The following is a 23,908-nucleotide window of genomic DNA, read 5'->3' on the forward strand; positions in this document are numbered from 1 at the left end:
AAGCATGCATGCTTCCTGGAGAAGCAGAGCAGCAGCTCTGCAGAGCAAAAGGAAGGGTGATGGGAGAGGGGGAGTAAGGAGGTGACAGCAGAGGATGGAGTTATGTTGTTAAGGCCTGCAGAGCTTTCAAGTGGACTTGGAAAAAATCCGTGTTTCCTCTAGAAAAGGCGATTCCCTTCTGCACCTTCCCTCTCCCTGGCAGAGATTAGAGCAGCAAGGTTAATATAGTAGCAGGTACATCCATGAAAATCCGCAGCTGAGTCTTCACTCCAAGTGCTGCCAGCTCTTCCCTACATCTTCAGGAATCAAGGTGCCTCGTTGGAAGTGGCTCCATTGCCTTTGTTGACGTAAAAGGGGCGGTAATGTGACTGCAATGGAGAATTTGGGGCATTAAGTTTGACCTTCTGTCTTTTTCTGGCCACCTATACTTCACCCTCCTTGGCAGCCCAACCATTTGTAATTTAACACACTCCTATTTTAACACCTTCAGTCCTGCAGAGCAGCACCACTTCGTTTCTCAGCCGGAGTCATCAAATGCAAATGGTGATGCTGTTTGATTTGCGCTCATGCTTTGCATGGACATCATGCCTAAGCCAAATGAGTCTGTGCATGATATAAACTCTCAGACTGTGACTCACGGCTTGATGAGAGGTTTCTGGGAGAAGAGGAATGTCACCTCTATTTTTATGCTTCTGTCAGTGTCTTTTAATTGCTCGCTAACCTGAGAACTCATGGGAGCTTTCACACTTAAAGCCACGCAGAGTTATGTGAGCGCTGGGCTCTGCTGCACGGTGCTTATTTGTGCTCTCCTGTTGGAGAACCAAAATTCTTGTGCATGGAAATTCTCCCACAATGGAGTATTGTTTATTTGCACCTCCACGTCTTGCACGGCCCCATGTAAAAGTCTGGGTAAGCAGGAGCGTAAGAGGAAGAGATGCAAGGGCAAAGCCTAGGGGAGCTTCCACGTTCCTCTGTCTCCAGCCCTATTACCACAGTCTCCAGTTGCACCTCTTCTCATCATGACCCGCCCCAGCAATTTCATGCTTATCTACACCACTACAAACAAGCAACACGTGGCAAAGGTGCACTGTGCAGCCTAGTGTTGGCTGGAGGTGATTGCAGAACACAAAAGCCCATTTATTGACTGACTGAACGGTGAAATCCTTAGCCTGCATCCAGCAATACTGAAGGCAATCAGTCAGTTCTTCCTCACCTTTGTTGCCCCCTGCACTGCAGTGCTTTAAACTTGAGGGTTAACCCCTATTGCTCCTCCTACAAGCAACTCCTAGACATGGTGGCTTGGATGCTGCCACTGAGGAGCACCGAGGTGACATGAGAACATGCTCACACCAGGGAAGTGGTTGACAAGGCAGTCAGGGCCAGCCTTGGTTTTGCAACATCTGATCTGTCTTAGGTTTGATCTGCTGCCCAGGTCTTGCTTGCAGAAGGTGGGAGAGACCTCCCAGAAGCATTGGTTGAGGGTGGGAACATGGGAGAGCAAGTCAACCCACGTTGGTGCTCAGTGCCAGCTCCCAGAGCCTCCTGCTCAATGCTGTGTCTTGTTGAGATTCTTTTCACTCTATGGCTTCCAATTCCAAAATAATTAGGAGATGGAAGAGGGGTCCTTCATTTTAAAGAAGTCCCTCTGGGTTGAAAAGACATTCCTCCTTAAACAGTGGAGTTCTTTGTGAACATTTGTATTTACGGACCTTTTAGGGTGTGTATTACTTAAATACATATTTAAGACTACTTTAAAAGCTAGATTATTGGGCCAATAGACCGTAAAAGCTCACGCAGAGCTACTGCAGCCCGGAGTGTAGATTTCTATTTTGGGACTTCTTAATGCTTATATTTATCAACTCAATTGTTAGGTTCAGGGATATCTGGTGAATATAGGCTATAAAAACAGAATAGCCAGCAGCAGCGTATGCACGAAGGAGATAAAAAGAGCAGTGGCTTTGGGTGGGAGAAGTCATCAGGCCTTCTCAGCAGGGATGAAGGGAAGTGGGTGTTGGGTCAGTATTAAAAACCATTGGCTGCAGTGTCTATGTGGGCACATGCATGATGAAGTTGGAGATCTTTTAGAAAGCCCGTGACCAAACATAAGACAGAGAAGATATTGCATCTCACTGCTGCTCCTAGATGTGTTTTTGCTGTAGCACGTTCAAATACTCAATGCTGGATTTTCTGAGGGTGCTACAGCCTATCACGGGATGTCCCTTGCACTGCTATTCATCTTCTGGAGGGGCCTTTAAAATGGAGCAGACATAGAGCTGCAGTCCTTGGGCAGCTCCTTTCTCACTGCTGTGTATTCCTTCTATTTGCATCCTCCAGTCTGGGAATGCTCTTGACTCTTGGCCTCCTCCTCCTTACAAGTATTATTTCCAGGGAGTGGTAAATAACGTCTCACCGATGCACAATGAGAATTCAAAAATGGGTTTCGCCTGCAGAGACGAGGGCAAAGACCTGACATTCTTAACTCAGCTTGTGCAAGATCTTAATGCATCGTGGTGTGGAGGGATGCTAAGACAAAGTGGATAAACGCAGTGTTTCTGTGGTTAACTCTTTGTTAACCTTGCACATGAGAACTACAGCACTACCATCCGCTGGCCCTCGTCGTGTGCTGTTGCCTGTGTTGTGGCAGTACTGCTAACTGAGCCATTTACAGCTGTTGTAGTGATTTATCATCACTGTCTGACCCCTCGTCTTTGATACTGCGCCTGCTCACTGTAGGATGTAATTAGTGTAATACTTCTATATGGTTCTCTGTTGGAGTTATTTACACAATCTGTGTTTTCTTGTTGTCAAAGTCTATTAAGAGTGTATGATATCCATGCAGGAAGAAAATGTTCTACAGATTCCAGCGTGTCTTCTGAAGTGTGTGCATAGCTTTTAGAAGCCTGGATCGAATTCTAGACCAGGGCAAAATCCTTTCAAAATGTCACTTTGAAACATTGATTATTCCTACATCCCGGCACTGTGGTGTCAGGGGGGTCAATCTGCATCCCTCTCTGGATGCAACTAACCACAGAAAAAAAACAATGGAAGCTGCTGACCTGAACCTTTCACTTGCCTATTTCCAAAGGACCAAAGCCCTACTCTCTGGAGTCCCAGGTCCCCCAAGAACAGATATTTCCTTTGCTGAAGCTTTCACCCCCAGGGTTTGTTTCTTACCAATACAGATTGCTTGGAGGATTTCCATGTCTGTGGCGTCACTTTTGCAGACTGATGTCTCACTATTGAGGGATAAGCTGTGACAACATAAAAGAGCCTGTTACAGGTCAGCCCCTGGCACCATCCCCATCTCTCCTTGCAAGCACCAGGATGAGCAGCAGGACTGGAAGTGCCACGTAATTAGTATTGCACTGCTTAACACTGAAATGCAGCCACTTCTGGGGGTGGGACACAGCAGCCATCGGACAGACACCTATCCCACCACCCTGCAGGTTAGGAGAAGGGAGTGCAGGAGGTTCTGTCTAATTAAAATGTCTGGGGAATGCAGGGAGGCAGAATGCGATCGGTCCAATTAAATGTAGGCCAAGGCCTGAACTAAGCATTCTGACTCTTGCAAAGAACACTATAGGCTATTTAATTAGCACAAAGAGCCGAGGCCTGGGTTTCATGTCAGAAATTAATGACAGCACCCCTGGCAATGCGATAAGCCCTAACCTCCTTCTACTGCACCAGCTCAGTTCTGATTCAGAAATAATAGCAGCCCTGCTGAATCACCACCAGTTTCAGAGCTGCCAGGCAATGGGCTTTCCCCACCATCTCCCACTTGCAAATTAATCCAACCTGACTGCGCTCGGCAGGTGCTGGTGCCCTTGGGTTCAACCTTGGGTGCCCTTGAACTGGTTGGTGGTGAAAAGAGGATGACGAGGCAGTGAGTGGGGAATGCCGGTTCAGATAAAAGAGACCTGGCAGCTAAGTGCATCGCTTTATTAAAGGTTGTGCTCGGTGGCTATTACTCTTTTAGGATAATAGCTGTTTTGAAATAGTGATAAAGCTAGAGGGGTAAAGGGAATGTCGTCTCCTGCGGTCTCCGAGCACCTAAAAGCATCTCAAATTCTCATCTTCGGATGTGGGGCTGTTCCAGGCCTCCTGGCGGGAACAAGAACAGGATGAAATAGCTTATTGCCTAAAAAAAGGGGGCAGAAGGGAGGGAGGAGGGCAACACCTAAGTGCCCAGTACCGGTCTTAGTGAAGAGGCTCCCATCAGACTGTTTGCTGAAGTCACCGGGCGGATTCTGTCCCACCGAGGAGAACTGAAAAGGCAGCTTAGTGCCATTGCCTACTGGAAGATAGAAGAGGTTGAGTTACTCCGGGGGGCTGCGTGCGGCAAGGGGGGGAACCTAAGCATTTCAACACACACCCTGTGAAACTGCCTCCAAATGGCTTAGGGAAAATGGGGACCAGTGGCTGCGTCCCTTTTCCCTAAGTGAGAGCAGCCAGTGGTGGGGTTCCGGTGCACAGTGTGGAAGTCCCAGTGAGGGAAGAAACTTTCTGGTAAAACCCAGAATGCAGGTGTGACCGAAGAGCAGCATCCTCGCAGGTAAATGGTATCTCCAGATACTGGGATAATGAGGCAAAACGACACGGCAACCAAAGCTCCTTTGCCTCAGAGCCTTACTCAAAGCCCAGTGAAATTAAAGCAAGGCTTCCCCTCCTGGCTGCCAAAATGGTTGTGGGAGAAGAGCGATGAAATGGAGCCAGCCTTGCCTGCAGCACAGGCAGTGAGTGAAGGTGCCCAGGGCTCCCTGGGCAGGAGGCTGCAGTGCTTGGGCAAAGGGAAGGTCCTCCGAGCAAGAACAGGCAGAGGGAGCAGGGATAGGTGGGAGAAAGGAAGGCTTTGTTGCTGCTGGTTCTCCCCATGCCACCACAAAGTCCCCTCCCCATCACGCTGGGTGCTGTACAGGCATTGAACACTGGGCAGGCCACGATGCTGAGAACTGAAGTGGTAAGGAAAAGGTGTATAGGAGAGGGAGGAGAGTAGCTTCATGCTTCTGTGTCAGGGTTGGGGGGAACTGAGCCAGATCCTGGCCCTGCCCCAGCCCCTGCAGCTCGCCTTGGACAAGTTGGTGGAGGCAGTTTGTTTGTTATCTCAGGATCTTTGGAAGTTGGTTGGGTATTTCAGGGTCTTTGGCAGTTGGTTGGATGTCTCAGGTCTTAGGCAGTTGGTCGGGTATCTCAGGGTCTTTACAAACTGGCACCTGTCTGTTTTCCATCTTCTCCTCACTGTCTGAGCAGTGAGGACCAGGGATGCCCTTCCCTCCTATACACACAGCCCTAGAGCAGCGCCAGCTCACGTTTGGGTGTATGCAGCCAGTGCTGATAACCCAGATAAGAGCTGGTTCTGTGAGACAGGGACAGGACAGCCGAGAGGGGAAGCAGGACAGGTCAGTTAGACAGCTGGAAAGCTGTGGCACGGGTGTTAGATCCTTTCAAACTGAAGGCAGATTTACCCGTACCAAGTGTTTCCTCAGTCGCTTGGAAGGAGGAAAATTCCCATGACCGTGGGTTGAAACTGGCTGTAAAACAAGAGCATCCAGTTCAGCAATCGGCTCCTGGTGAGCTGGCTCTAAGGGCTGTGCGTGGCACTGCTCAATGAAACAGTCCCCACCATTCTGGAGGCAACCCCAGACCAAAAATGTGGTGCGGAGAGGGAAGTCTGATCTTTTTGCTCTGTGTCCCAAGGGGAGGGGGGGGGGGTTGGTGGGACATCACTTAGTGAACAAAACTCTCTCACTGCTGCACAGCTGTCTTCAGCTGCATTCAGTTGCCAGCTGCAGTTTGCCTGCTCAACGTGGCTGTTTTGCAAAGAGAGCTGCAGGCGGAGGCTTGCATTTAGGCCACAAGAGACACGAGCAGAGGAACGTCTCTTGCTCTGCCACCTGGGCAGGGTTTTGCTAGGACTTCACGCTGGGATGCAGCCTTGTGCTGTTGTACCCCTGTGTGAGCCATGGCTCTCCCCGAAGAACACAAAGCGATGAATGCTTTGAGCTGTTTTGCTGCCATCCTGTGGTCTGCTTTTCTATTTCAGCACTGCTTCTATTGCAGCAGTTGCCTCTCCCTTCCTCTGATTCAAAGATCTGCAAAAGGCACAAGGTGATCTTTCCAACTTTCTTCTGGCTTTGGCCAAACTCTTTGCAATGTCAGGAGTAAAAAAAAAAAAAAAGCCCGGTGGAAGAGGACAGAAAGGAGTGCTGAGCAGCAGAACGCTTTGTTCCCCCATCTTTTAGGCAGCATTTGAAGCCTTTTATGTCTCCCCTCTGCCTCATTATGTCACCCCTGCAGATGGATGCTCTGCGATACTGTCTTTAAGGGAAAAGAGCACTGGAAGGCTCCTTCAGTGCAAGCAGGGCTTAAAAACAGGGGTCAGTTCAAGTCCAAGCAGTTTTTTAGTACTAGCACAGAGCACCACATGGGTAACATTCCTCATTGCAGCAAGCAGACTTGCTGCTGTGACCTAAGGCAGAATTTGCAGTGACCCAACCTAGCAAGAAATGGGGTGTGTTGCAAAACTGTCAAGAGAAATTTAAGGGTTCTCTGCATATTATGCAACACAAAGGGTGGAGGGCGTCCTCTTTTATTTGATTTTTCTTCCATTTACGGATTTCCTTAGAAAAGATGCAATCAGAAGCAGTGCTGGACTTCCACATGACACATTGCAAGAGCACAGAAAGCTCTGGAGAGCTAAATGATTATGGCTATGGTGCATTATTCATCAGATAATCCTTTGCTAGCCAGCATGCAAGCTTAAGTGGGTCATGTCTCCTGTTTGCCTACTGACTCATTCTGTTCCCAAAGTCCCCATTGGTGTGGTTGCAGCAGCTGGTTCCCTTCTATCACTGTTCCCATAAGAGATCTTGTGCCCTGTCTCTGGTGGAGAATGCAGTGCTGCTCAGTCCCCATTTCAGCAGCGACTTTGTGCTGCCACTTGTTTAGTTCTTTGGTTGAAGTAACCAGATTGGTAGCTAATACAGAACGAGCAGCTCTGGGAAGCAACACGTGTGGGCTCTCAGGACAATGGAGGTGTGCAGGTGAAACAAATGATCCCACAGTGTTTGTGCATTCAAAAGCCCGTTGCAGAAAGCACGGTGTGCTGACTGCATCCAGCAAGCATCCTCTTTGGCTCCAGTAAACAGCACTAAATGGTGACCTCTAAATCCAGCAGCTGATTTCTCCTTTGTCGTGGTGGGTTCTTCAGGAGGTCAGGATGCAGAACAGCATCCCCTCACTTTCCACTCCCTTCAAATTCATTTTGGGCCGTTTTCACCTGAACCCAAAGCCCTGCATTTTGGTTGGCCTCAGCCTGAATAATGGAGAACTCATTTTCAGCCATTCCTTAAGGTTGAAAGTGGTGGTGGTGCAGGATGCGGGTCTCAGGCTGGTTTCTTCCCAGCACCAGCAGAACTGGTGCAGAACAGCAGCTTTGCAGCCCTGTGGGCAGTTTTTGCAGACAGCCTCCCTGTGAATTGAACCCTCCGCTTGCAAAATGCCCTCAAACTTGGCTGTCCCCAAACTCAGAGGACCAGCAGGGTGCAGTCCTGCTAAAGGACTGATGCCTGCGTGGGATCTGCACCCAGCAGCATCCCGTTGCCCATGTGGGTTGGTAACAGAGGAAAAAGGCAAAGGGGACATTGAGACAAAGGGCTCAGTGTTGGGAGCTGGGCTGTCCCCACGCAGCCCTACAGACAGAGCAGCAATATGGCACACGTGTGCCTTCAGGGCAGCACCGTGGCTAATTGCAGGCATGGCCCTGTGCCCCACCACCATCTGCCTTGGCAGAGCAGCAGCTGCAAACAGCTGGCAAAGCCAGCCAGGGATCTGCTCCCTAAGGAACAGAGGGAATTTGGTTAGTTATTCTGCCCTGTTCTTTCTGTGTTGCTGTCTCTACAGGCACTGCTCTGCCCAGGGCTCTGTCGCTCTGCACTTCTCACTCTGGTGGTCCTGATTTAGAAATAGGCAGCTGCCATTTTACAACTGAATGCGTTGAAAACAGTCATTCACTCATCCCATAGTGTTCGTGTAGCAATGGGGACATAGGCAGATCAGCAGGGCTCTTGTTGTCAGAGTAAGAGCTCAGAAAAGAACCCCAATCTGCTTTTTTAGGACACATTCCTCACTTCTTGCAGCCTTTCCCTGCAGGGAAAAAACATGTTTTCTGGTGAAAGTAAAATCTTAATGCAGATGAAGCCTGGTGTAGCTTTCACATTTGATAGCACAGAGGGGTAAGCTTCTGGTGGAGGATAACGCTTACTTCAACCTGATAAAACTCCCCTTGTGTCACAAACATCCCTCTTGAAAGAGCTCAGTTGCTCCAGTTCTCCTCCATGTAGCCAAGAGCTTTTGTTGCTTTCTTTGGGATGGAAAGGAGAAAACTTCTCCAATCTTTGTAGGATGGAGAGAAGACCCAGCATAAACAAATGCAGGGGGAAGGACCTTGGATAACATTGAAGTATGTGTGGGAAAGCAAATCTGAGGACAAATCATAGATGAAGTTCCTTTCCTGTGCTGTGTTTGGAAGAAAGGTGTTGGGCTGCCTTACCTTTGGGAGACAGGAACATGGAAAATCTCTTCAAGTTGTCGGGCTGGTTCCATTCATAGTTGTTCATCATGTACCGGTGGTCACCTGGAGGAGCAAAGCAGGCATCAGTGGGATCACAGAATCTCAGAATCACTAAGGTTGGAAAAGACTTATAAGATCATCCAGTCCAACCATCCACCTATCACCAATGGTCCCACAGAAGGAACAGAGTCACATAATCATAGAATGGTTGGGTTAGAGGGGACCTTGAAGACCATTGAGCTCCAACCTCCGTGCCATGGGCAAGTTGCCACCCACCAGATCAGGCTGCCCAGGGCCTCATCCAACCTGGCCAGGAACAAAGGGAAGGGACAACAGGTTGGAACTGCTGCCTTGAGCGTGGGGAGGGACGTGGTTGTGCCCATTGAAAGCAAGTTGTTCTATTTTTCTAATTCTTCCATGCGACTTTTGGGTCCGAGCAGTGCTGAGGTTCAGCCTGAGATAGCAGAGGTTTAGCAAAGCTGAAACACAAATAGGTGAGGAACAGCTGCACTTTCCTCAAAGCTGGGCTTTCTCCTGAGCATCCAAGGGGAGACTTTGGGCTTGAGGAATTTTCTTGCTGAATTGCTGCTGTGTGGCTAAAAATGGATCCCACTTCAAAAGCAATGGTTTGGGTTAACCTGCACACACAGCTGGCGCACAACCAGAGGGTCTGGACCTGCAGCTATTGCAAAGCCCAGAGAAATGTGAGGGTTGGGAAGGCTCCATGGGTTGGTTTCTGCCATTTTTGAGGTTCTAAACCTGAGTTACAAAGAGCTCTAGCTTCCCTGGCTTCTGGTTCAAACTTCAAAGTGAGAGAGCCTTTCCCTTTGGCACAGCCTGGTTCTGTTCTCAGGAAATGGTTCCATGGGAAATGGTGTCCTATCTGCTCAGAAAATTATATATAATATATATATATATAAAGGCCTTAATTCTTCTCTAAATCTGTGGTTCTCTGGAAAGATGAAAGTTTGGTTCCCATATTGTGATAGTTCTACTGTTTGATTCTTGAGTTACTGAACAAACTTTTGTGCTGTTTCTCTGATTTATTTTTGTGTTATTCAAGATCCCTGGGCGCTCTCTGATTGTTTTCCTCCTGGCACACACTACTAAGTAGGTACCTGTTATGACAACTAAAAGAAAGTGGATTCCCTTTGGAGTCTGCTATTAAGCAGACTTCATTCCATTAATATAATATTTCTTCATGGGAAGTTTCTTACGCTGGAAGATCAAGCTGGTTGCAAATGAATTTGTTGCAGTGACTCAGGGGGAGTGTGAGTTAATTAAATCCATTAAGTAATTGTGGAGTTATTTCCTTGCAGTCACTCGATGCAGAGTGCTGTCCCCTTTCAAGTGTAACTGCAGTTTGAGAAATGGAGAGCTCTGAAGTTTCTGAGATTCACCTTAAATAACATTTCCCAACTGAGTGGATGCCACTGCGCTCCTCATTAGGCAGGCTGCAAGCTGTGTCCATTACATCCCTGTACAGTTCCCCAAAGTGCCCAGATTTCTGGCAGTGCTGGAGTATTGCCCTGCTCAGAAATACTTTGGCACTCGAATCCCATGGATTTCGAGTACCTTTGAAGGTTCTGACATCAGTAGCATGGAGGGGAACCTAAATCAGCTGATTAGGAGGAAGTCAGGCTTTACCTAGAGCTGCTGTGATGGAACATGTGCGTGTTGTTGGGTTGTGCAAATGGCCAAGCGAAATGCACTGGCTTCAGAATTGGCAAAAGAAACTCCTGATGGTTACTGTAACTCTGGAGGTTACTTCCTTAATTGCAACCTACTGTTGTGCTACTCATCTAACCTTCACAGTGCTGTGAGCAGCTGGAAGCCAGAACCCCTTTGGCTCTGTGCCGTCCATGGTTTGGAAATCCGACAGAAGTCCAGGTGAACAAAAGTGTACAGAAATGATTTCTGAATCTGAGCTGTCTTCCACCTACCTGACTTGCATTACAGCCAGGTTTCCCAGCAGACCTTAACACACGAGGTGCTGCAGTGATGGGTTGATGGTTGGACTATATGGTCTTAGTGGTCTTTTCCAACCTTAGTGATTCTATGATTCAGTGGTAAATATTAGAAGACAAGTAATATTCAGTTTCTAGTCCTGCTTGAAGGTATGGGGGAGCTTAAATAAAATCTAGCTCTATCCTCAGCACTTTGAACATGGTTCCTGACTTTTCTGAGATGTTGGTGCTCTGAACCAGAGCATCTCATGCATCTCGTTCATGTCCAGAAAAAGGTGCTGTGTTAATATGAGAGGAACGTCTGATGAGTTCTGTGAATCTGAATGAAATAGCAGTGTTCTTGCAGATGCATGTTGCAGTGATCTTATGTTGTATGAAATTGAAGTCCATTCCTACAGCTTTCTTGAGTCACCTCTCCTGCACAGCAGTTTACTTATCCAGCTTCTTGACTTTTATTGCTCTGCTATCTGAGGTCCCACAATCATAAATTAGACCTTCCTTGCAGCCTGGCAAGATAAGGATTTACTCCCATCCCTACTATTCTTAGTGCAAGAGGTCATGTAATGGGATTAAGTACCATGCCCAAGGTCACAAAGACTGTTTGTGGGACAGCATGGAAGCAAAACATGGTTATAGTCTGCAGTCTCACAAACGAGCTTTATGCAACACAAGTCCTCTGCAGAACTGATGGGAAGAGACTGAAAGAAAGTGGGTTCAAAGCCTTAGAAGATTCCTTGCATTGCTGTGGTATTGACCATGCCCTCCCTGTTTACATAAGAAAGATTGCTCATCCTTAATCACTGCAGGAACCCGTGTGCTCTGCATTCCCTGAGACAGGAGCTGAGGAAGCACAGCTCTGCTTGGTGGGACCTGCAGAGGCAGGGTCAGGGAGCGATGCCTCTTCAAGGATTAGTTTGACCCGAACACCAAAACAAAGACCTTTTTCTACCCAGAAAACCTGTTATTAGATTTTCAGTGACAGGTGCTTTCAGGATATTTCATGTTCCAAGCTGAAAGCAGCTGCTGTAAAATGGCATGTCACTGCAGCACTAGCGCACTAACCGAGCTGAACAAATGAGGCTGGTAGCAGGATATCTGAATTGCCGTGCTGGGGTGGCCACATTCCTACTTCTGCCAGTATTTTTCTTATAATCCTGCCTCCTCTGTCACCCAGTGAGCTCCTGAGCCGGGCTCTGCCCTAGGATGGGGCAGCTCTGGGTTACTTTACCATTCTCCATGTGGTTCCTCTCAATGAAGTTGCGGCCAAGGTCTGCCTTGCAGATTTTCTCCACGTGCCTCATGCAGACGTTGAGGAGGTCATCACGGAGCAGCCCCATGGAGGGGCTCATGCTCTCCCCTTCGAGCAGCACGCTGTACGTCGGGAGGGAGGGAGGGGGGACATAATTCCGCATCAAAGCCCCAAACTCCTGCCAAATTGAGGAGAAGAGAGATTATTGAGGAATATAAGGAGAGATCCAGAGAAACCGTCTACGTTAGGCTCCAAATAACACAGAGAGGGAGGGAGAGTAGTGAAGATGGATGGGAGGCAGTCAAATGCTTTGGCTGAGAGCTGTAGCCACCAAAAAAGGAGGAAAAGAAAAGAAATACGAGGCGTTGGCATGCTGAAGTTCATGCTTCACGGGAGCAGACACTGCTTGAAATGCCAGGGCCAGTTCCTCACGTACATGTGCATTGAACTGGAAAAGACTAGCGCTTCCTATGCTGTCTGAGAAAAGGAAAAGCAAATGAGGTCTTTCTGACCTGGAGGAAGAGCACGGAGTCACTGATCTGATGGATCTGCTCCCTGTTCTCCTTGTCCTCCCGCAGCAGCTTTGCCCTCTCTTCCAGCTCATCCACAATCTCTTTCACATTCTCCGAGGCAATCTTTTCTCTCTGATCCAGGGCAGCCTTCACTTCATCCCTCTGCCTCTCCAGGTCCCGGATCAGCTCCTTGAAATGCTGGTCTACGGTTGCTTTCTCATTGGTGGTGTAGTTCTGTGGGGGCACAGGGGAGGAGAAGGAAGGCAGCAGAAAAGACACAAGAGATGGTGAGAAACAAAAGAACTCTTACATGGAGTCACTTGCTAATAAGGGATGTAGGTGGGGATGTGTCCAAGCACTTGATGGGACAGGAGGGAACGGCCTCAAGTTGCACCAGGGAAGGTTCAGATTGGATATTAGGAAGAATTTATTGTCAGAAAGAGTTTTCTGGCACTGGCACAGGATGCCCAGGGAGGTGGTGGGTTCACTGCCCTGGAGGTGTTCAAGGAGGGGGTAGATGTAGTTCTGAAGGACACAGCTGAGTGGGCAGTATTGGTGGTAGGTGGATGGTTGAACAGATGATCTTAAAGATCTTTTCCAGCCTTCATGATTCTATGATTCTCAGCATTGGGACCACGACTATGCAGACTTTAGGTATGCAATCCTTAGCACCAGAAAGCTATGCTAACATAAGTAATATTAATTCTTGCAATAAGTGTGTATATAGATAATGTATGGCGCACGCTGTCTTCCTCATTATAATAGCATCTCTTCAATTCGTGAGCTGCACTCCTAAGTGATATTTAAAAACATTGTCTAACTTTCTAAATCATAACTCTGGCTCCTCCAGAATTTAAGGACCAAAATCACTCCATTTCAGTAGATGAAAGCAGCTGAAACACTTTCCATCAACCTCTCTATGTCCCTCTGAAATATTCCTCAGAATGACTCTGGATAGAACTATATTCAGAGTTAAAATTTCTAGGTCACATTTCCAATAATAGTAATAGTAGTAGTAATAATAATAATAATAGAGGAGACAAAAAGCAGAACTGGCAAGTCAGTGTGCGTGTACCACATAAAAGGGAGAAGAACGGCTTTGCTTATTAATATTATGCAAATTCTCTGGGGTGTCTTCAAATAGTGTTTTCACTGCTCTGTTCAGTTAGGGTGTAAATTAAAAAAAAAAAACCACCATTACTATATTCTAACCCTTGTGTGGTGAAAGGACTATAAAAGAGACCTCTATCAGTATGGAAATGAGCTGTTCTATTATAAACAAGACACACGTTGGTGTAGCTGCACCTGGTTGCTTTAGAATCATAGAACAGTTGGTCTGGGGGGACCTCAAAGATCATCTAGTTCCAACCCCCTGCCATGGGCAAGGTTGCTGACCACCAGGTTGCCCAGGATCCCATCCTGTGTGGCCTTAAGCACCTCCAGGGATGGAGATGGGCAATCCAGAGCACTTCTGGAGTTGATTTTCTAAGTGGAGGAGAAAGGCAGAACGCTTTTGTTTCCAAATGGGCCTGGCTGTTAGTGATGGCAGAACCATAGGAACCAAAAGCAAGTAGGTGTCCCGAGCCGTTTCATAACAGGGCTGTGCAGGCTCCTCTTGTCTCCTGCAGGATGTGTTGCAAAATGACTTCAGTAGGAGTTGTTGTTGCCAAGATGTGGTGTGAACGAGTGCTGGAGAGTGATGAGGTAGAAGCTAGGTAAGGAACGCAGTGAGTAAGAGCTGGATATGCCAGGAAAATTGAGGGAAGAAAGAGTGATGTGAGAGACTGGAAAAGAAAGAGACAAGCATAGGAGAGATGGAAAAGTGAATATCCCCCACGCACCTTGATACGGTCCCTCTCCTTCTGCCACTTATCCACTTCATCTTCTACCTCGATGATCTTCAGCTGCAGTTGCTCCTTCTGCAGCGAGAGTTCAGCCTGCAGGAAGAGGGGAGACCCATGAGCAAAGGCTGCATGGTGTGCCTCGAGGAGTGCTGTGCTTCCTCTGCTGCACTGGTTCCTGAGCAGCAGCAGCAGCCAGGCAGCACAGACTGCAGGCACTGCTTGAGATGGAGACGATGTGCTGACAGGGAACAAGGTGCCAGAGCTGCTGGCTGGGGCAAGAGATTCAGCTTCCTCAGCAAAGACAGCAGCAGAAGCACCCACCTACCAGGCTACCGTCATGGTGCTGCTTTTAATCACATTAGAGTCATTAGCTGGAGGGGGACAAGGCCTGTTTCAAAATTCAGCTGTGTATGCAGCACGGGGCCCATCCCAGGGTGTGCCTCTGCAGCAATAACAGTTTTCATCTAATTACGGAATGACGTTTGACGAGTGTTGCAACAAAGAGGACGGTGCCTCCGGCAGGAATTCTGTTTAGACAGGATTGTGGATTAATTTGCTCTGAATTGAGAGCTTTCATGTTATGATGAAGCTGGGGAATGCTTGGAAAAAAAAAAAAAAATACAAAAAAAAAAAAAAAAAAAAAAGGAAGAGGGGAGGAGGCGTAGCCAACCATGCTTGGCTTAGATCAGCACCTTCACCAGGAGCCATTTGCATTTTGTTTTGCACTGGCTTCCTAGCAAAGTGCAGAGCAGACAGCTGCATGCAAGGTGGACTGGGGAGCTGGAACCATAGAGGGCTGGGCACTGCTGGGGACATCCCTGGGCCATGCTGGACCCGGCTGCTGAGCACTGCCCCGTTAGCTCACCTGCTGCTCACCACCTCCCTGCCCCACAGATCATGACAAAGCCTTTGTTTACGTGTCTCAGGATCTTTCTGTGCTTCATGTGTGCACAGGTTGGTCACAGCGCAGCTGTAACTACAGGCAATCTGGTGGTGGCACACACGTTCCCAGAGCTCTTGAGGAATGGCACAGTCAGCAGATATGACCTGTGCTCCTCAGCCCTGCTATGGCACAACGCTGCCTCTGAAAACCCACTGTAGGTGTGGAATCCTTCAGCAAGTGCGTATCACCCCAAAGGACTCGTATTTAGGCCAACAGTAAGTTGTAGGGGAAGTGAGGGCTGGGGGAACCCAGCAGCTAACGCAGTAAGGTTGTGCTGCCACCAAGCCAGGATCATAACTTAGCGTGTAAACCCAGCTCTTCTCTCCGGATCATTGTTGGCTTTGGGGGTGGGAGTTGAAAAGAGCAGCAAAGGAGCATCACAGCATGAAGAGCAAGAAGGCAACAAACTGTCAGCCAGCTCAGAGCAGGGAAATCTGCCCGTGGAGGCTCTTGTCTTGGTGCCAGTTGCTGCCGTGTCTGAACATCCTCTTGAGCCTGAATCAAGCACAGCTGCATCTGAGAGCCATTGACTCTTGCTGTTCCAATTTAGAAAACCTCTATTTATAGAAGGAAAACAATTTGATTGTTGTTTTATTGCCCTATAAAAAAAAGAAGAAAGGGCAAACAAAAAAGGCAAATGTACTCAAAGGCATCTCTGGGCCAGAAGAGCAACATCCTTTATACCATCACTGTAATTGTCCTTCTTGAGTTAGGAGACCATTGGCCCTCTAAACAGCATCCATACACCCTGGCAGCCTACAATACCCAACTGAGAGCAGCCATCAGGAGAGGGGTGGTCAGCAGGGATAGGGAGGTGATTGTCCCTCTCTACTCTGCTCTTGTGAGGCCCCATCTGGAGTACTGTGTTCAGGTGTGGAGCCCTCAGTACAAAAAAGACATGGAGATTTTGGAAAGGGTCCAGAGGAGGGCCACGAAGATGATCAGGGGGCTGGAGCACCTCCCCTATGAGGACAGGCTGAGGGAGTTGGGTTTGTTCAGCCTGGAGAAGAGAAGGTTGCGGGGCGACCTCATTGCAGCCTTTCAATATCTGAAGGGAACTTACTCCCAGGAGGGGAGTAAACTCTTCATAAGGGCTGATAATAGCAGGACACGGGGAAATGGTTTTAAGTTAAAAGAGGGAAGATTTAGGTTGGATGTTAGGGGGAAGTTTTTTACTAGGAGGGTGGTTAGGTCCTGGAACAGGCTGCCCAGGGATGTTGTGGATGCCCCGTCCTTGGAGGTGTTCAAGACCAGGTTGGACGAGGCTCTGGGCAACCTGATCTAGTAAAGGTGTATGTTTGGTGGCCCTGCTAGGCAGGGGGGTTGGAACTACATGATCCTTGAGGTCCCCTCCAACCCAGGTCATTCTGTGATTCTGTGATTCTGTGATCAGCTGAAGCTCACATTCTACAAGGGTTGAGAGCAGACGTGGAAGGGTTTTGCAGCACAGGTTCCTAAGGGAGATGTGTATATCAGGATAAGCCAATTTGCTCTTCTACTCATCAAGAAAGTAAAGGTGTGAGCTTGGTCCTGTAGTTTTCACATTTTTTGAGACAGTAACTTGAAGGAATGCAAAATTTTGCCCATTTCTACGCACACTCCAGTAATCAATCTGAAAAAATTGCAATCTAATGCCAGATCTTTCCTTGAGCCATAAGCTACATCCAAATGACATTGACTTTTTGCAAAAGAGGACCTCCTGAGCAGTGGGAAGTTACGTGCCCCTCTTCACCCCTAAGTATCAGGACATTTTCATGGCAAGAACGTGGAGCTTTCTTTTCAGAAGGGCTGATGTTTCACAGCCACAGAGGCTTTGTAATCACAACAAATTTGAAAGGAAAGGTTACAGGAGAATTTTCCAGATGCTGGCTGGAAGGTGGTGATAACAATATGATACTTATATGGTGCTTTTTAATTAAGATGGGTCTCAAAGGAACTTAGAAAACTATTACTGGCTCAGAAGTGGTAGCTAGCTCTTAGCAGCTTGTTGGAGCTGAAAGATCCCTTCATGCAGAAAGGTAGTTTGGATGCCACTGGGATGGAACGTAACAACTGTTTAAGAGCAACCCCACACTACAATTTACAGTAAGAATTACGATTTGCAAGTGGAAATTACAGAGATCATTCCAATAGCTGGGATGCAAATATCACAGTCATTCAGGTTCAGCTTGGCTTAAAACTCCTCTAATGAGAGCAAAGGAAACACTGGTATGGACAGCAGCAAAGAGAGTGTCTTCGTTGCATGGCAGCACAACCACTAGAACTGTTTGTACCAAAAAAAAACAACATTAGAAAGAGATTACAGAGGGGCTGTACCCATCATTGCAGGGGTCCCTACTCTGCAGAAATGATGACAGTGGTGAAAAATGTGGGACGTGCTTGTTTAGAGCATCAGGTTTGCCTATGAGAAATGCTGGCACCGAGAGTCTGAGCGAACCGAGGATCCCCTGTTACCACCTAAATTAATTAGGACAGTCAAGAGGCCTAAGTGAAAGTTCAGAGTGTACATCTAAACATCCACAAGTGAACCCAGCCCTTGTGCTAAAGGACCTGGAGATGTGAGATTATGACTCTTGCATCATGACGCAACTCATTTTTGCAAGGCAGCAACACAAGCATCGTCATGTCTTAATGCTCTGGGAACCCAGTCCCTGAATCAGGAAACACCCCTTTGTCACCAGCCTGGGAGAGCTATGGTAATTATCTGTCAGCAACAACCAAATGCAATAATGAAGTGGGAGCAGAAGAGTTGAAACGAGTTATCCCAGCATGGGGTTTATATTGGAGGTGGCACAGCTGAGGTATCAGCACATTGTTGGAGATGATTTCTCCTGATTTTGCCATTGGGTTTTCCAGTCTAAGCTTTTGTTATGCAGAAGCAGGTGGCACTGGGCTGCAGTTTCTGCAGACTGCCAACATCCTGCGACTAATGCCACTGGTCAGTGCCCTAGCTGAGACCATTAAAGGCTCTGTTTGAAAGAGATGGAGGGTTCCTCACCCATGAGCTGGTGCATACGTCCCAGGTTCTGCCCTCACTGTAGAGGCAGCACTGCAGAATGCAGACAAATGAGCAAAGCTGCTCTAAATCACAGCTTTCAGCAGGTTTGCTTGTCTGGCTTCCAGACAGAAGGGATGGTGTACGGGTAGCTGTGCTGTTCCTGTGGATGGAGCATCCATGTGTCTGCAGAGCGGCCACAACGAGTGCAGATAAGGCCCCAGGCTCCACCATGCCCTAGCATCAGTGGGAAAAGCCAAAAACTCTCCTCTGGCACATCAATACGCTCTTTTTTTGCTGTGTATTCAACCAGAACAATACAGAGGGGCCCAGATGGAAGCCCCTCCAGATCCTCTCTGAGGATGACTGACTTCAAAGCCTCTCCATCCTCTGTGAAAGCTCCACTTTTAGAAGCAAGCAGAACACCCAGCTCCCGTTCCTGCACAGCTTTTCTCTGCTGACCCTTTAAACCTGCCGTGCGGTGGGAACTTTTCTCTAAAGCTAAAGAATGAAAGGGAAAAAAAAAAACACCCAACAACCCAAAGCGTTTTTTGCTAGATCTGACCCGACGTGCCGAGCGCTGAGGCTGTGATGGATCTTAATGCTGAGTTATTTGCAGCTCGGTGGCTGGCAGGCATCTGTGAAGTCGTCTCATTCTGAGAATGGGCCTGTAAAACAGGTTTGGGATGAAGGATCCCCTTTTAAAATGAAGGACTGTCTGAAAGGGGGGGGGGGTCTGGTGCTGCTGATGAATCAAGCTGACCAGAGGGGTTTATGTGAGCGTCCAGGCTGCAATTGACAGCTCTCTCTTTTCAGTGGTGAGGTTATTACACGGCCTCACAATCCTTTTTATTGGCTGTTTCTTGTGCTGGTTCTGGTGGAGGTGTTACTTTTGCTTTCAATCTGTAGCAGGAAATTCATGCAAAGCGGAGCTGGGGTACAATAGGCAAATACTAATGGGTGGAAACTTAGAAAAAAATATCTCCATCTTCTATTGCAAGTTGTCTCTGTCTGACCTCCTGTGCAACACAGTAGGAAGGGGATGAGCGGCTCCCAGCCTGGCTCTGTGACATGGCAGATGCTGCTGTGCTCTCCCTTTGCCTCACAGAAATCCCAAGCTTCCCACTGCTTCCCTAAATGCCCTAACCAGTGGGGTCTGCATACTGCCTTGCTCCTATTCCTCTTCTCTTAAGCTGCACTCTCTCTGTCTGCAAGGTGCAGCAGTTACCTCATTCCATGGAAAGCTCTTCAACTGTCCTTCCGTTTCCCACCAGCACAGTGAAGCAGCTTTCCTCCCTCCAGGCCTATAGTGGGAAGAAACTCATAGAAGGGGCTGTAAACTGCATTCATTCTGCAGTATGAAAGGAACAGAGCAAAATACACCTTAATGCACCACAGCTACCCTGCGGCTGTTGAGTGCCAAGTGATGCCATGGCAGCAGGGATGGGGTTGGGGTTGACCTGAATGGATGGGGGTTGCCCCAGTGTGGGGTTTTTGCTCACTCTTTCCACAAAGGCCAGCAGCACCAGGCACACTTTGCCACTTCACCAATTTGTGGTCATGTTCCAGCTGAGTTGATTTGCAAGACTTGAAAAGAAGAGGCGATGCACACAAGGGAACTGGCAGTGCTCGTCCCTCCCTGTGGTTCTTGCTAAGGCTCCACCAATGCAGAATAGATCAGGGCTAGGAATAAACATTTATAAGCAACAGCTATCCTGTTAATTGTTTTTGTCTGAGTGAATACTCCCTCAAGTTACAACACGATCAAGACTCCTTGTCAGGAGAAACTTGCACATGTGTATGATTCATTGATAAAGCCCTAAATCCTCTGGGCTTTGCAGCAGCAGAATCAGCACAGGGCAAGCACAGACCTTACCAGAACAGCACGAACACTCTGGGAGAGAAATCAAACACCATTTAAATCCTAGCTGAAGGTTCCTCCACCCAAATCTTGCCTATGTACAAGCAAGGTGTTGTAGATTCATCCAAATATAGGCAGAAGCTTTGGCCAGCTTTGGTTCTTCAAGGGAGCTTTCTCAGTGGAAATGGCCAAGAGGAATTGGACAACCTGGAGCAGCTTTATGAAGGTTAGGCATACATTGTGTAATCTTTCAGAGCCAACATCAAAAAACAAGACCAAGCAATCATGAAACAAACTGCAGATAGCAATCCCTGCAGGAATTTCTTTTGAGAGACCGTCTGAGACATGGGAGAAGCTTTGTCTGGTTCCAGTCAGGCTGCAAGGTGAAGATGGCATTGCAAGAGAATACCAAAAACTGTGCAAGGAAAGACAGAGAAGCTCTAAAAAAGGTGTTCCTCCAGCATTATGAGTTAAACTGTAAATTGTTCTTCTGGATTACGTGTAACTCAAGAATTTCCAACAGCGGGTACTTGTACGTGCCTGTTCACCACATCAGAGCTCTTGGGCTGTGATTAAGGCTGGGATCCAGCAGGTCTGGGTGCCCTTCCAGCTCCTGCCATGGGCTGGCTGTAATTCTAGGCAAATGGTTTTATGTGACCGCTTTACGGGTCTCCTTTCTGTCATCTCTCCTGCCTTGTCTGGATAGACCAGAAGGTCTCCAGCCTGAGGTATGTTTTTACAGAACTGAATGTGGTGGGACCCTGACATTCACTGGAACAAGTGGGATAATTGTGCATCTGCCCAGAAAGCAAACAGAATGAGAATTCAGGCAAACAAAGGCAGAAGACTTTCATTAGAGAGAACACTGGTTCACACGCCAGTCCCATCTCTTTAGATGTCCATCTTCTGAGACTACTGCAGTAACACTTCAGGGAAAAATTAAACGTTCTCTGTTTGCACTAAGTTTTTTTTTTTCTTCATCTAAGCTTCAAAAGACTTTTCCCACAGGTGGGGCTCAACATCATTATCTCCATAACAGAAAAGACAAACAAGAAGGCAGAAGCTCACACCAGGGAGCTGAGATCACAATTTTCTGTTGTAACCACAAACTTGAGCAGCACTGATCTGTGTGCCCATGTTCAGGAGGTCCTGAACTCAGGCACAGCCCCACTTTGCAGCACTGTACAAAGACACAACTTGAAAACTGAGAACATGGGGCTTTAGTTCAGCTCCTGCTGAAAGCCAGTGCTGTGATCAGGTTGGGTTCTGTTGGGTAGTTTTGCCCAACCAAACGCAGTCTGCTGCACCACACCATGGATGTGCTTCTATAAGAAGCTGTCTGCAGACAGTCTAAGCACAGCAGAGCCTTGGAAACATCAGTCCTCCACTAAACCCTTCCCAACCACCTCCCTTGCATCCCAGGATTATATTGCAGCCTTGATTTTAGGAGAGACCATAGGATAGAGGGAAAGAGCCCTGGAGTGACATTGAGTTCCACGGAAAGACGATTGAGAAGAATAGCAGTTAGAGAAGTGTTATATTACCTCTTTTCCTGCTTTCTCGATCTCCACCGTCACCGTGCTGTGGTTCTTGTGCTCCTGGAACATGCAGAGGTAGCAGATGCACATCTGGTCTGTCTGACAGAACAGCTCCATGGTCTTCCCATGCACAGGGCATTTTCTTGCTTCGAAGTCCCTGATGGGGTCGAGGAGCTGATGGTCCCGGAAAGCTGCTCCCTCCAGGTGGGGTTTGAGGTGCAGCTCGCAGAAGGAAGCCTGGCACACCAAACACGACTTGACGGCCTTTTGCTTGTTATCAATGCAGGAATCGCACAGCACATCCTCCAGCTTCACCCTGGGCCGTGAGCCAGCTGCTCTGTCAGGCACTTTGTTGAAGGTGGGTCTTCTCAGGTCTCCCGTCTCCACCAGAGGCAGGGATGGTTTCTTCATGTCCCCTATCTGCCCGCCGGAGAACAAGGGCTTCCTCCCTTCCCCTTCATTAGGCAAGAAGCTCTTTTTGGAATCCAAGGAGAAGAGGGACTTCCTGAGGTCGCCCTTGTCTGCGAAGGAGAGTGGAGTTCTCCTCATGTCTCCTATCTGTCCGCTGGCGAATGGCATCTTCTTGGAGTCTGCTGAGTCCATGCTGAAGTAGGTCGATCTCTTCTCATCGGACGACTCCACAAACTGAATGATGGGCCTCTTCCAGTCACTCCCAGAGAAGAGGGAGCTCTTGATTTGTCCGGTCTCCAGGGAGGTACCGCCAGTGCCCTTTATTGGCTCTTTCTCGCCTCCGCCAGGATTCGTCGTCTTCTTCACTTCTTCATCCTTTTTGGGGGCGGATGGACTCTTCACATCCTCTGGCTTCCCAGCGGTGCCGTTTGTCCTTGCTGCACTCCCTGTTTCCATTGTCTAACCGGGGCGGGTTGGTTTCTTGGCTGCTCTGCTCTGTCCTGTCCCCCCGTGCTGTCCCCCGACCCCTGGAAGCAGCTGTGGCCGTGTGCCTGCCTGCTGGCCGTCCCAGTGAGGAATGACGGGGGAATGTGGGGCAGCTGCTGCCTAAGTGACGCACCTGGAGCTCTTGCAAGGAGGAGGAGATGAGCTTTGGATAATGCTAGGTAGAGGCAGGGGGAAAGAAGGAAAGAAAGGAACAGACGTTACCAGGGATCAGAAGCCACAGCTGTGCAGTTAATTATACAAGGCGGTCCACACCCAGGAACATTCTTGTCTAACCAGGTTTGGGAGGAAGGGCTGTTTATATACATAGAAATGCTTGGGGAAAAAAAAAAAAAATCATTTTCATTAAGATGCAGTAACCAGTTCGACCGCTTGTTTCAAAAATAATTTTGCTCGTTGTTGCCAGGAGCTGAGGTTACCTCCTTGCTGAGATGGGCAGGGTCAGAGAGACCATGGGATGCTGAGGATGGGTTTGTTAACTGGGTCATACACATGCACAGAAATAATTATGGTCGTCATTAAAATGAACGCCTAGAATAAAGCATTCTTAAACTGGGTTCCCCCGAGGGCTTGCTGTATTCAGTAGAACAGGGAGGGGAAACATGGGGATAATACCGGGTTTAAAAGACCCCTATTATCTTTATTTTGATGCTGATGTTGGGTTTGTGTGAGATCCATCTATCTACAACTGGAAATAAGCAATGCACACATTAGAAGAACGCAGCTGACCCAAAATAAAAATCAGCCAGAGTTGTGTTTTCCTGCAGGCCGTGTGAACCCTACTTACGTGACTAAGGGAAGAGCCCCCACCACCCATTTCATTGCATGTTCTCAGTAAAACACAGGTTCAAGTGTTCCCTGTGCAGTTCCTCCCATAAACACGCACTGAACTGAGAGACAGATCTGAAAGGTTAAGTATTTTGCAGATAGATGGCCAAAATGCTTCTTGCAAGAAGAAAGAACTGCAGAAGAGTTTTAAAAATACGTATTTTTCTCTCCATTAGCCATATTCCTGGAGAATGATCAGCTTTTTTATCCAAAAGAAATATATTCAACTGTCATATCAAGCAGCTTTGGTAGTTTTCCTTCCTCTCTTCCCTGGCTTTCCCTTCATTTTCCATTTCCCTGACTGGCAATGAGAGGGCACAGCGGAAGGGAGAAACAGCAAAATTATTTCAAAGCTCATGAAATGCTCCTTTCATTAAGGGAAAGAAAAAAAAAAGAGAGAAGTCCACACCCCATAATGGTTTTTATTCAGCCAACTGCAATGACAGATTTCAGAAGAAAAAGGCCCTTTATCGGCGCTGCTGAATTCCATCAAGTTCAAAAGAAGGAGGTGGACCCTACACTCATTTCATATCAATGTAACATAGATTATACTCTGAACTTCAGTGAGATTAACATGCAGGCTGTAAATTAACCCAGCCCAGTATCTGATTTGTGCTTAATTTCATTTTTGCAGGGTAGAATGGTGTCACCGGTTGAGAATGTGATTTTTTTTTTTTTTTTGCTGTG

The 23,908-nt window shown here is 47.9% G+C and overlaps 1 protein-coding gene across 2 annotated transcripts; it reads right to left on the reverse strand.

Annotated features, from left to right (window-relative positions):
* Positions 1-37: 37 nt before the first annotated feature.
* On the reverse strand, positions 38-22,667 carry TRIM29 (tripartite motif containing 29). 2 transcript variants are annotated; one of them, XM_090123418.1, is made up of 9 exons: positions 21,485-22,667; positions 14,139-14,234; positions 12,298-12,531; positions 11,765-11,963; positions 8,549-8,632; positions 5,469-5,528; positions 4,193-4,294; positions 3,175-3,251; positions 38-368 (listed from the first exon to the last, which is right to left on the reverse strand). In XM_090123418.1, exons 1-9 carry the CDS (start codon positions 22,343-22,345, stop codon positions 306-308), a joined length of 1,776 nt encoding a protein of 591 aa, XP_089979544.1. In that variant the 5' UTR covers positions 22,346-22,667; the 3' UTR covers positions 38-305. The 2 variants fall into 2 exon arrangements, with proteins under 2 accessions (XP_089979544.1, XP_031455492.1); XM_031599632.2 differs by having other exon boundaries at positions 5,463-5,528.
* Between the last annotated feature and the right edge of the window lie 1,241 nt (positions 22,668-23,908).

Source organism: Phasianus colchicus, chromosome 23 (assembly GCF_987193195.1).
Source record: "Phasianus colchicus chromosome 23, bPhaCol1.hap1.1, whole genome shotgun sequence".
Classification (NCBI taxonomy): Eukaryota; Metazoa; Chordata; class Aves; order Galliformes; family Phasianidae; genus Phasianus; species Phasianus colchicus.

Bases quoted from the DNA above. Each gene is read 5' to 3' on its own strand.
- TRIM29 (XM_031599632.2), bottom strand. From the start codon at position 22,345: ATGGAAACAGGGAGTGCAGCAAGGACAAACGGCACCGCTGGGAAGCCA. The intron at 5,529-8,548 runs GTAAGGCAGCCC...CTTGTTTTACAG, and splicing joins CATGTTCCTGTCTCCCAAAG to CCAGTTTCAACCCACGGTCA. The intron at 3,252-4,192 runs GTACTGGGCACT...ATGTTGTCACAG, and splicing joins GAGCCTCTTCACTAAGACCG to CTTATCCCTCAATAGTGAGA.